Source organism: Leptidea sinapis, chromosome 15 (genome assembly GCF_905404315.1).
Source record: "Leptidea sinapis chromosome 15, ilLepSina1.1, whole genome shotgun sequence".
Classification (NCBI taxonomy): Eukaryota; Metazoa; Arthropoda; class Insecta; order Lepidoptera; family Pieridae; genus Leptidea; species Leptidea sinapis.
Genome location: NC_066279.1, coordinates 13,645,685 through 13,659,558, shown reverse-complemented (window position 1 = coordinate 13,659,558; position 13,874 = coordinate 13,645,685). Strand labels below are relative to the sequence as shown.

Sequence of the window (13,874 nt, the reverse complement as noted above, 5' to 3'; positions counted from 1 at the left end):
CTCCGTTGCCAAGTATTGACTGGTTCGCCGAGCTGTTTGCGAACGCGCATTGTCATGTATTAGCGTAAAATCGGAACCAAAGGTTTGTGTAAATGGATGGACATAAGGTCTGAGAATATCCTCAACGTAATTTTCAGCGTTCATGTGTCCATTTACAAAAACGAGCTCAGTTCGCCTGTTCTTAATAATACCCGCCCATACCATAACTGTTGAGCCGCTGCATGGATGAACTTCCTGAATGCACCTGAGCCTTTCAGTATTTCCGGGCCGACGGTCATCCTTCTTGTATCAGGCCTAAACCCGAATCCCGACTCATCGGTAAACATAATTTTATCCCATTGTTTCTGGGTCCATGTTCTGCGTTCTCTACACCATTCATTTCGACGAGCGCGATTCCCGTGACGTATCGGTGGGCACCTAATTGGGCGTCGAGCTCGTAGGCCGTACTCATGCAGTCGATTTCGAACAGTTTGGGGATTTACATCATCACCACTTGAATTTTGTAGCCTCAAACTTATCTCTCGAGCGGTTAACATCGGCTGGCGTCTTGCAGTCAGTTGTATGTACCGGTCTTGCTGAGTGGCCATCACGTAAAGAATATCTAACAATACAATTTTGCTGCTAACTTCATTTAAATGGTTGGTAAAATTATAAAATCAAGACTAAATGTAGCAATAAAAACGCACTTAAATTCAAACAAATTCCCTTTCATTTAATTTTATGAAAAAAACAAAACATAATCGAATTATTTTTTTACAACCAGTCAGTATATCATCAATAACAAAAAAGTTTACATACCTATGCACTTTGAGTGAATAAAGACTTAGAAATTAATTATTATAAATGGTAAATTTGTAATATCATAATATGTATAATTTTGATGTGTGTATTTATTGATAATCAATTCTCAACTGTATGTCCATCATTTAAGTTTGAATTTTTATCGAGGCTGCAATCGTTGCATTGACACAAACAGGCAGTTTAAAACAACTATAATCGACTAGTTCGGAATCTACAGGTTGTATAAAAAATAAAATTTTGTAACATTTTTTGTGTTTATTTTAAATCTGGATTGATTTTAATTGAGTAAACAGGGTACAAAATATTATTTTATTTTAGCACCAAATGTGTTTTTGCCTTTCACAATTTATTTATGTAACTGCTCACATAATACCTTACTTATTTAAAGTGTATGTGAATTGATACTACAGTCGATACTCTTGATTTTTTAATATCTCTTATTCTTTTTTTCTCTACACTAGAAGTAATTTTAGTGTATCACTTTACATACATTGTATAAAGTGTAATGTAAGATGTTGTAACTGCAGTTATATAGATTAAGATGAGTGACAATATGTTTTTTGCCCCTTCTTCTCATTAAACTCAACTTTTCCGAAATAGTGGTAAAATTCATAAGTATCAATTTGACCTAATTGAATAAATGTTTTTTCTTGCTTTCTTTCATTCGCAAATTTCTATTAATGTGTTATGTACAAATTTAACCAAAATTAATTTGTACCAATATTTACGAATGATGCAGGCCTCGAACCCGTGCTTTCAGGTTCCCTCCGAACGCTCTTACCAACTAAGCCAATCGTCTGAGTAAGGTATCCATCGTAAATCTTGGTATGTCTTGTTCAAGTTTCAGGCTGTGGCTTCATATACAGGATCTAATTTACACTTAATAACCTGCTCAACCACAATAATTGCATATTGGGAAATTGACTTGAGATGTCGCTATTTCAAATCTACCCTCACTTTTCAAACAATGTCCTATGTATTTGAAGAATTGGAAATTTGATATTCTGATAGATTTTTCTTTTGAAAAAAAGAGACGTGACTAGTAATGTTTTGAGTTATTATCATCATGAACAAAAAAGCAGGGTCTCTCCGAGGCAAGTAATTACTGCCAGACTCGACTGCCCCATACTATGCCATTATGTAGACGTAGCTTGTCAAAGTCAAAGCCAAAACCATAGTCAAAGTCAAAGTCAACGTCAAAGTCAAAGTCAACGTCAAAGTCAAATAATCTTTATTCGAATAGACTTAAGCTAAGTGCTTCTGAATCGTCACTATAAATATTTCTTTTAAATTACTGAATTTACCATATTATTATGTTCGTAAAAAAATGAGCTCGCGAGAAGAACTTATTGTTTTCAATCAAATAGAGTATTTTATAATGGCTGTAATATACATAATAAATTAGTTTGTAACGTGCTGCATCCATTATAAGAGTTGTGTTTTAATAATTTAAATAATTTAATGAAAAGTACCTTATAAAGAATTAAATGTATAAATAAATAATTATAATAAATAAATCTTTATTTGTTGCAAAAACAAAATACAATTTTGCTTAAAATTACTCTCGACCCCCAAACTAGGACAGCCCGTGACATGGGGGTCAGTCTCTTCCCAGTTGTGCATTGTAAAATGTCAAATAACAAACATCAACATATTTTAAGGTCTAACAGTGGAAGTTATGCAACACATTATGAACACAAAATCTATTTTATATATAATTAAGGGCGTGTGTTGTTTTTATGTGTGTATGTGTATAAATATAAATTATCGTATATTGGATGCATCAAACTCTAGAGATTGAACTCAATGTTTGTGTAAGGATGCTTCGTGAACATGATGGTCGTGATTACTGTCACAATTAGTAATTGCATCCAACAAATACTTGATTCATTAACTATAACAGGTCGGGTCGATCTGGCACCACAAGCAGCACCCGTTCACGAGTTGACGCATGGACCAGACATCGTTCCCTTCGCACATATTTGAGGGAAGGAGACGACCCAGCACACGACGTCGCCGCAAGTTATAGCACATCTACGCATGATAACTAAAATTGGGTGGTTAAAATAATTTTATTACATTATAATAGTAACTTAGTAGTTGAGGAAAAAATTCAATTATATATATATATATATATATATTTTTTTATATATTTATTAATAAAAACCAAATTTTACATTGCGGTTTCAAAGCAATAAAAACCACTGAGGTTTGTACAATTGCTAAATTAAGTCTACACCAACAGAGTTAAATTAATAAAAGAAAAATAGTTCACAATCACTTAGCTATACATTATAATTATACAAATAAAAGTAAAAGTACTTGATACAATTAATAGTTAAGCACGATAAGTTGATCGGTGGTCAGTCAAGTCTTAAAAAGTATTTTTTTAAATTCTGTTTTAAATTAGTCTCAGTCAACGAGTCGGTCAAGTCACGTGGCAGTTTATTAATCAGTCTAGGTACTATGTAAGCTGTTGTTCTTTCACCGAACGCATTGGATGCCCGAGGCATGTGCAGCCGGTTTAGACTAACAGCGCGCGTATACACGGGGTGATCTATGGCTGTTTTTAATTTATTATTAAAATAATTTTCTTTTAGTATTGCATATTCAATTTGCTTAAATATTGACAACACTTGACAATGCTTAAATAGCCCGCTTTCGTTACCCTGAAATTTACGTTTAATTTGATTTGATACTATTTTTTTAAGAATTTGAATTTGAATTTTATTAATTTTGTCAAGGTACGAATAGTAAGTACGACCGTAACTGCTCAGTCCATACTGAACGTACGATTCGGCTAACGCGTTATAGAGCATTATTTTGACTTTATAGGGTATGCGATTTTTAAGAATTGAGATACTTGCAAGGAATTGTCTAAGTTTGTTGCATACATAGTCCACATGATTACTCCATTTAAATTTATCATCTATTATTAACCCAAGATATGTGTGAGATCTAACTATTTCCAAGGGTGTGCATTTACATGAGTGATAGTTTTTATGTAGGCAGACATGTTCGTGAGCTGTTATGTTTTTGATTGGTAATTTCTTAATAAACGGTGATTTTATCAATAAGAGCTTAGTTTTATTTGGATTAAGAACAAGGCCTACATCATGACACCACCGGGTAAGGTTATTGAGGTCCTGTTGCATAAAATCACAAGCCTTTATTGGATCTTTGTCCGCGATTACGAGACAAGTGTCGTCCGCAAACTGGAAACAAGTGCAGTTTTTTATACAATTTTTGATGTTATTGACGTATGAAAGAAAGTGAAGCGGCCCTAATACTGAACCTTGAGCGGTGCCCTTTCTCACCATGACTGGCTTACTCAACGTGTTGTCTATTTTCACTTTGTATGTCCGATTTTTTAGATAGTCACTGCACCATTCCAGTAATGGACCACGGACTCCACAAAAGTCTAACTCCTGAATAAGTTGATTATGCAACAAAGTATCAAAGGCGCGAGAGAAGTCTATAAATAATACTAAAACGTGTTTTTTAAGATCTAAGTGACTATTCACTTCATCAGTAAATTTTGATAAAAGGATTGAAGTACTCTTGCCAGCCTGGAATCCAAATTGATTTTGTTGTAGTACTTCATGTTTCCTGTAAAAACCATGTATTTGTTCGCATATAAACTTTTCAACAATTTTATCAATCGATGATAGTATTGTTATGGGTCGATAGTTATCATAATCACTATGTTTACCTTTTTTAAATATAGGCCTCACACAGCCTTCTTTTAATTCATTTGGGTAATGACTTTTGCTTACACTGCAATTTATTAAGTTTGCAATAGCCGTGGAGACATCTCTTCCAATTAATTTAATATCTGATACCTTGATACCATCCAGACCAGGTCCCTTACGTGAATTTAAGTTTTGTATAATTTTATAGACCGAATCGCTTGAAACTTTTTTTAAAAAGATACTGGAATCATTTGGTTGGCGGCAATTATTTTGTTTATAAAGTTTTATGTTGCATGTTGGACTAATATCATTCACTGCATTATCAAAGCTTTTCGCAAAGTTATCTGCAATGATTTCAGTATGCAACCCTTGCGCATTGAATGCCTTAAGAATTGCTAAATCAATAGATGATGACACACGACCTAACATTTGGTTTATTATTTGGTACATTTTTTTTGTATTTCTAAAGTTATTACTAATTTCTTTTAGGTAATATGATTTTTTTTTAGCTTCTAAAACCTTGTGTATCTTGTTACGAACTTTATTATATTCTAATCTTAATTTAGGATCGTAATCATTATTTTTCCATTTGCGAAAGAGTTTCTCACGCTTTTTACAAAGTTCATTGATATTATTATTGATCCAAGGCAGCTTACATTTATTTTTACCATTATCTAAACCTATCCTTTTTTTCACAGTACTTGTAGCCGCATTGTTAGCATTATGAAAGGATCGACAAATAAAATTATAAATATCATACGGGGATTTCATGTCGTTTGTCACAGACCATTTAACGTTTTTTAGTTCCCGAAAAAGAATGTCATAGTTAATTTTTTGTTTGATATCACCCCGTGTACGCTCGGGCTGTGCATCGCCAATGCAAGCGAAGACAAGGCCTCGATGGTCCGCCAGTACAATATCTAACGCCGCCGAGTACGGATTTAATGTGGGGAAGCGTGCAAAAATGTGGTCGATACAAGATTTGGTTACATAGTTTTGTTTCATTTCAATTCTCGTATAATCGGATATACCACACATTAATCCATGCTCGCTGAGTGTTGCTAGATATGAATCTTTATATGTCGTTGAAGATTTTAGGTCAATGTTTATGTCACCAATCATTAGTAAGTTTAGTTTTGACTCAAATATAGAAAGATAGTTACCTAGTTCTTTTACAAAATTATTCTTGTTTGTTGATGGTGGGCGATAAACTGCACAAACAACTACATCTTGGCAATCATTTATTTTAAACGACCCTGTTAGACTTTTAAAAGTGCTTGTTTTATGATTGAATTTTGTAAATTTTATGTGATTTCGGATGTATATCATAATGCCGCCTCCCTTTTTATTTTTCCGTAGTTGTGAGTACATGTTAAAGCCAGGAAGGTTAAACAAATGGCAAATTTTATTCGAGATACCACATTCGGTCAACACTATTAAATCAATTGGAAAAGTACATTTATGAATAGTTTGTTCTAATTTACTGAAATTTTTAATTAAAGACCTGATATTAAAATGTAGACATTATAGTTTTAAAGTATTTTTAGGCGGTATATGTTGTAAAAAATTATTAAGTGAGTTACAATCTTGTATTTCTTTTATATGTGTATCCATATTATATATTTATATAAATTCAAACTTATACAGGCGAGAATTTAATGAGCTTTTTTATCAAATGTAAGGAAAAAAGAAACAAAAACTGTACCTAATAGCTTATTGAGGGGTAGATCCTTTCAGTTTCTTTTCAAAATTAGATGAGGTCGAACACTGCTTTTCAAGGAGGTTTATGTCTTGCACTGAACGAATATAATATATTTTACTATCACTACACTTTCTAACACACACTTTACCATCTTTGCACCATATATACTGAAAGGATTCTTTAAGTTGGGTTTTCGCTTTGAATAATAGTGACTTAAGGTGCTTAGTTAGCGCATCCCGTACATAGACACGATTTTCAACGCTTTCTTTCGGGACGCCCTGTACTATGTGTCCAGCAGTGAGTAATTTCTCCCTTCCAGCATCAATCCATTTTTTTCAGCATACATTCGACTTTAATTCCAGTAGGATAACTCCTGGTCTAGTCTTTGAACCCGGTAGACGTTGTGAAGACTGGACATCAGCTGGGTCAACGTTCAATTTGGAAGCCACAGTTTCCACCACTTTGCCTATGCTGCTCGGAGGGATTTCGGGGAGCCCAGCTATTTCCAAAGATGATGAAAGAGATTTTTGTTCAAAATCCTTATCTCTTGCTCCAGTACCGATATTCTTAATTGCATATTTTTATTGGAATTTTGAAGGTCAAGGTTTTTGTTTTGTAGGTCTTTGATAAGGGTATCTTGCTTTTTCATAGATTGCTGCATTGTGCTCATTTGTTCACTTAGGTACTCCAGTGACGACTCAAGATTAACAAGTTCTTCTCGAAATGCTTTTTTCACCTCGCGACCAATGTCCTCTATTAATTTTTTCGTATTAATAGTTTGAACATTCGCGATGGATTCCGAATCAGATTCATCGTCATCACCGCTGTTATCTGGAATAATGAAAGACGACCGGCGAGAAATTTGTTTTAAACAATCTTCACAGCACCATTCGATTCCAGGGGAATGACGAAGGGTTTTCAGTTGCTTGTTGGAAAGCTTGGAACACTCGGGATCAGCATGTACAATCTTGTCACATCTACTGCATTCCAGGCCTGGCACTTTTTTGGTGATATTTTTTTTGCATTTTAAGCACTTCTTAACAACCATAGTGGGTAGTTTTAAATAAACGTAAACAACCGATTACACACTTACAACTGACCAAACGCTACCGCGTTACGCTGCAGACTGATGATATATATATATAACGTATCTAAACGTATATTTATTTATTGAAGTGATTACTTCTTATGAGAGAAATGCTTCGTTACGTAACGCGATACTTCCGTCAGAAAAAATCAATTGAAACACTTTTTAACCATTAAAATTTTATGGCTTTGAAATATTATCTTCTCTTTTGTATTGTACCACAACCTTATAGATTGATGGATAAATCTACATACATACATTTAATACATTGTCTTGCTTGCCCTTGCCCCCTTATTGTATTTAGGATGAAGGTATGTTTTTTAATTAATTTATTTATTTAATTTATTATTTGCATTCGTTGAAAAGATTATACTTTTTGTTCGATAATTTTATAATGTACAATTTAATATATGGTTGCTTAAAATGCTGTATTTTGTAAATATTATTTTTAGATTTTATGGACTTAGTTAGTCCCAAATCCATCAAATTTAATATACCATGGTGTACGCATGTTGAAAACCAGATTTTATAAATTACACATTTTGGTTAGACAAGTCACATTTGTTGTATTAGACCAAATTATTTTATATATAAGAGCAGGCTGACGGGCAAGAGGCTCACGGGATGGGAGTGATGAGACAACCGCCCTTCGGACATCTGCAACAACAGGTGTCAGTGCGTTGCCGGCCTTTAAGGTGTATGCTCTTTTGTTGAAGGTCCCTACGTCGTATCGGTTCGGGAATTCAACAGCCGATACTTGATTCCACTAAGTGGCTATGCGTGGCAACAAATTTCTTTAAAAACGCGCGGTTGTGAGACCAGACGTCAACTAATAAACTTTCAAACGTTTTTTACCATAATAATAGAAATTATTTTTTGTTGATACACGCTGTATAATGCACATACACGAATCATTGTAATCTAGTAAAATAAAACGGTCATCATCAAAAACTATAATGTCTAGTTTCGACAAATCGACAGTCACTTTTCAAGGATTCATTACACATGGACGCGTTAACAATTGATTATACTTTTTGTAAAATTATTTAGTCTGGATTCAATTCTAGTGTAATCTGATACAAATATTATAAATCTGAGCTCGGTAATGATGCCTGAATACAAAGTTTTTGTGATATTGTTGCATTTCAAGTCATTATTCGAGTCACTTAGCTTAAATATGTCGTTAATTTTATTACCACGTTAAATTTGTGATAATTTATTTATGTGTTCTCATCCGTGTGTGAGTGTTTATTTTCAGTAAGTAATTAAATAGTCATTAATTGTTTCGTAAGTAGTTCTTTTACGGCCGCTATCTATCCTTAGTTCAACTTACTAGAGGTAGACAAATCTATCCTTTTACGCTTACTTACATTTCAATAACCTATCGACAGATAGCATTGTACTATAACTAATAATATGACTACATTGGTCGTAACTAGAGGATAGATAAGATCTTGTCATTAAACGGTGATAGCAATATATCCGTTACTAGAGATACGTTATTGGAAACGGCCGTTAGTGGGTCGTCTTGTTAATTTGACATAGTTTTGAATGAGTGTATACACTTCTATAATAAAGTCCCAGCCACTTTTCAGGCATTATGTATAAATAAATTTAAATGTTTTATAAAAAAAGGCTTTGTCGTAAATCCAATTACTCCACAGCTGAATGTCTAAGAGATCGGACAGCCTGGGACTAGATTGTGATTATTTTATAGCGATAGAAATTACTTGTACAATATTGTATATTTTTATTGAAAAGAGCGCAAAAATAATAATGCTGGGAGAGTTTCTCCACAGCTGAATATCTAAGTGATCGGACAGCCTGGGACTAGATTATGATTATTTTATAGCGATAGAAATGACTGTACAATATTGTATATTTTTATTGAAAAAAGAGCGCAAAAAACGAATGCTGGGAGAGTTTCTTGCGCCGTTTCTTCTCACTCAGCCATTTGTTTCCGAAGCGGTAGTAGTGTCTAGTAGTTATTAGAAATGACATCAAAAAGAATTCTAAAGGAATCAATTTTTAGAAAATAAATGCCTTTTATACCTTTTAATGTATATTATTACTCCGAACCATTTAATCACGGGTAATGCAGAGCTGGTCATAATCTCAGCGATCGAGTGCTCTATGATCACTTGGTGTTGCGTAGAACATTGCCTCATTGTATTACTACCGCATTTATATATATTGACCTGATTCCTGCCGCTGAATTCTAATTTCGCACATAAGGCCTTCAAACTAGAATGTCATCACTACCATCTGGAGCTCTGGCGTTCCTCTGCAGTGCGGTTGAAAAGCTGTGGAATCAGCTTCATTGTGGTGGTGTTTACGATACGACCAGATGCTGCATTGGTTTTCTAGCAAGGTAGGTACTGAAGCGGGTGGGTACTCCCTCACACGCGGGATCGTTGCAGAATTAATACAATTTAGTAACTTCTTTAATCAATATGTTATGTTTTTTAAAGTGATAACCCTCACTTCTAGGATTAATACACAAATAAAATTTGAAAAACAAAATTTTATGAATGATGCGGGATTCGAACCCACGACCTCCGGCGTTCCGTGAGCGCCAGGCTCTAACCAACTGAGAGTTGAACAAAGCAAACAGAATTTTATAACGAGGCGGTACTCGAACGGTTAGCTCAGTTGGTTAGAGCACCGGCACGGAACTGTGAACTTCTTTAATACTTCTATATTCATTGTCACTTTCTACTAAACATATTAATTATAAATATTAGGCCGAAGGCCGACCGTTCTTACTTTACTTCATTCTCTATTCATTTCTAATCTGTTACTATTCGATTGTCTTCTCATCCGCGTCAATATCTTAAATTAGAATAAAATATTATTCTTTTACCATACGGCTAACCATACAACAATGAGTTCTTATATGTGGAAAAGAACTCCTTGTTACAGTACTGTAGATCTAGAGGTCCCGGGTCCAAATCCCGGTAGATACAAACAATTATATGATGAGTATTAATGTGTTTTTCCGAGTCATGCATATTTATATATATTTGTGAATGTTTATGTAATGAATTATTTCAACACAAAAATAGTTATAAGTTATATCTATTTTAATTACAACACTTAATTACCTGTAATTAAAACATTACAAGGAAGTATACCAAGAATACTGGCAGCATTTCCGCGTTGGATAGCTAGGCTGATCCGTTGACTGAAATAGTTGCCAGTGCTTGGGATTCCAGCAGCACTATTGAGGCGCGAAGATAGTACTTTGTACATTCTCCGCGCCTCTGGGCCCCACGGGCCAAGTGTCTCGACTCCAAAAAAGATGTATGACTCACCGAGACCGACATGTTCGCGACAGTTGCAGTCTTCGGCAGTCGAAGCAGCAGCCTCAGCACCAACTGACGTAACTTGGACATGAGAAGGAGCCAGAGTGTCGACGCAAGTCGCGTCCCACACCAGCGCCCTTCCCCGTGCCCAAGCCACCAGGGACATTCCATCAGGACGCTTGCCATCGCGGCGGGTAAATACAATTTCTCTCTGAGGCTGTAGGGCGTACTTAGACTTTGCTCAGACTTTACTTACATAAGATTTAGCTGAGGGTTATAAAACGCGAACTAGACTTTTACAGCTTTTACTTTTTAGCAAAGTTTTTCGTTAGTAATGTCTGAGCAAACCAGTGGAAGACTCCTTATGGGTACCATAACGGCACCTATTTCAGCCGTGAAGTAGATTACTACTTCACGAAACACAGTAATGCTTACTGTGAATCCTGAGCGGTGCTGGATTGTTATGGGCATGTCGTATCAATTACCATCAGCTGAACGTCCTGCTCGTCTCGTCCCTTATTTTCAATAAAAAAAACAGCTGGTATATTAAGAGCCGCAATTGCCCTGCGGATGATTTCATTAATGCTAGCATGACGACTGATACGGCCTACCGATTTTAGGTAGGATAGCCCGTGACGCCCAAGGGCATCTACCTGAACCAAATCGATATTGATAAGGTTCATTTAATGTTTTAATTAATTAAAATATATTATATATAGTATATTAATTAAATTAAATATATCGTTATCGTATCCCATAGAATTCTGGGTGCTGGATAATGGTGTGAGTGTGTAAAAAAACTTATTTTTGTTCAAATTAATCAAAACACGGGTATATAATTATAAATTAATGTTATTTTCATCATGATTATTATCTTATATATAAAATTCTCGTGTCCTGGTGCTTGTTATCAAACTCCTCCGAAAAGGCTGAACCGATTTCTATGAAATTTCGTGGGCATAACGGGTACTTATTACAAATACAATAAAAAAATGAGTCGCCATAAACCATTAAGGATAAATTTCCCATCGAATAGTGGTAGTTTCATGTCGTGGTTTCGGCGTGAAAGAGCCTCAAACAAAGACCATTTTTATTATATGAATAAATATAAGTATGTATATATATATAAGACGCAATAATTAACAGCGCCATTTATTGCGTCAGAGGTGATAATCGCTCGAAAAAACGTATGTAAATAAATAGTAACGATCCCACGCAGTTTAAGCTTTTCAAAGTGTTTTATTCCATATTATAATATTAAATGGAAAAAAGCGACAATTTCATTTACGTTTACAAAAAAATTAAGAATAATACTCACAAAATTCCAATTAGTAAAAAACGTCAGCGCCAAATCCCTAAGGTTCCGTATCTGTGGTATTTTAAGATGCTCCTCGTTAATTACCAGCAGAATATAGCATCCCCACAAGGCCACACACAAGTCTCCAACAAAATATATTAAATGAAACACTGTCCGTAACACCAGATTACACAAGAACTGTTTACTTTCAACGTTAGACATTTTACTTTTAATGCTGATTGAATAAAAACTTTTTGGAATAAAAGTGATATGGTGGAAAATTAAAAAAAAAATGTTTTTTACTTTGGCAGTTTGTTGATTAAGGTCTAAATGCTTGCTCACTGCGCACTGTTATATTAAAAAGATTCCCTTGAATACATAGATATATATGCTAAGTTGATATAAGCTTTGTGAAAGTAATTAATAGTAGAATTACAGGGGATACAGTTGCTATAGGTTTTAAAATTAAGTTTCACACTCCAGTCACAAAAGATTTCTTGGCAAAAGTGTGGCAAACAAACAGCATTGCTGTAAAACTTTCGTTTTAATATGAATAAAACCCTACGGGCCATTCGAACTTATAAAATTCATAGGTTCAATGGCTCTGTCTGTTATTAGAATTGATTTAAGATTCATCTGCGAAAGGTCAGGAGACAGATTGACAGATGTAGACAGGACAATGATCTTGTACCCTGTAGAATATGTTGAGTCATCGGATTGAGGCAAAATTGAAAGAGACAAAACTAAAAAAATCATATGAAATTGAAACAGGCGATAATAATCTTGTTATGTGATATTGTAATTTGTATACTGTAACTCAAGTTGAGTCATCGCATTGAGGATGAAATTGAAAAAGACAAAACTAAAAGAATCATAAGAAATTGAAACAGATGATAATACAATGATCTTGTATAGGATCCTGAAACTCAAGTTGAGTTTTCAGATTGAGGACGAAATTGAAAAAGACAAAACTAAAAGAATCATAAGAAATTGAAACAGACGATAATGCAATGATCTTGTTATGTGATATTGTATACCGTAACTCATGTAGAATCATCGGATTGAGGATGAAATTGAAAAAGACAAAAGTAACACAATCATAAGAAATTAAAACAGACGATAATACAATGATCTTGTATAGTATCCTGTAACTCAAGTTCAGGTTTTCGTATTGAAGACGAAATTGAAAAAGACAAAACTAAAAGAATCAAAAGAAATTGAAATAGACGTTAAGACATGACAATGATCTTGTAAAAGAAACTTTATTCTTAAAAAGATTTTTATGGAGAAGGTCACGGTAACTTCAACAGGCATCTCTTTAATATAGGTGTCACAGACAGACTCCTATGCAGAGGCTGCCTTGGGGCAGAAGAAACAGACGCCCATGTTCTGTGGAGTGCAGAGAGATGGCAAACTATAGGGCGAAGCATCTGGGCTAATAATCTGGCAACGGGGAGGCTTCGGCAACGTTAAGAAGTCAAAAGATCGTGAGAAGAATAATAATAAAGGAGGAAGACAAAAGAGCATATATAGGGGTCACCTTATGGTATATAATCACGGCGAAACATACTCTCTTGTAACACCAGAGGAACCACAAGAACATTACCTTATAAAGCGTCGATTAAAAGTAGGGACACTATATTAATGTGAAATCCAAAACACATTCTTATTAAAGCTCTAATTATGGCTATCACCGACGCGTAAAACATTTAGAAAACCTATTACGTAAAGCATCTTTTACGTTAACATTTAAAGCTAGCTGTCATAATGTATACTCCATTTTTTCAAATTTCCCACCGTAGATCGCTTCGTCTTCGGTAAAATTACCTTAATTACAATAGTCACAAGTCTAAATATCAAGTAAATAATATTATAATTCACAAATGCCACGCAAAACAAACGCGTACAACAACGACATGCGTTATATCTAAAGTTCAAACGAATAATTAAAAAATATAATACACTACTTGAGCAAGAAGGTTACACATTT

The 13,874-nt window shown here is 34.5% G+C and overlaps 3 protein-coding genes across 3 annotated transcripts in view; 2 read left to right on the top strand and 1 right to left on the bottom strand.

Moving 5' to 3' along the window:
• Positions 1 to 12,121, bottom strand: part of LOC126968340 (androgen-dependent TFPI-regulating protein-like) — an 81,848-nt gene extending 69,727 nt beyond the window's left edge. Inside the window, exon 1 of the mRNA XM_050813320.1 lies at positions 11,906 to 12,121. Coding sequence (XP_050669277.1) covers positions 11,906 to 12,106 — 201 coding nt within the window. The 5' untranslated portion in view covers positions 12,107 to 12,121. The remainder of the gene's footprint in view (positions 1 to 11,905) is intronic.
• The window catches only part of LOC126968314 (uncharacterized), a 512,088-nt gene that overhangs the window by 116,569 nt on the left and 381,645 nt on the right, over positions 1 to 13,874 (top strand). The gene's annotated exons all lie outside the window — the stretch shown is intronic.
• LOC126968345 (uncharacterized) overlaps positions 1 to 13,874 on the top strand; it is a 93,271-nt gene that overhangs the window by 13,816 nt on the left and 65,581 nt on the right. The gene's annotated exons all lie outside the window — the stretch shown is intronic.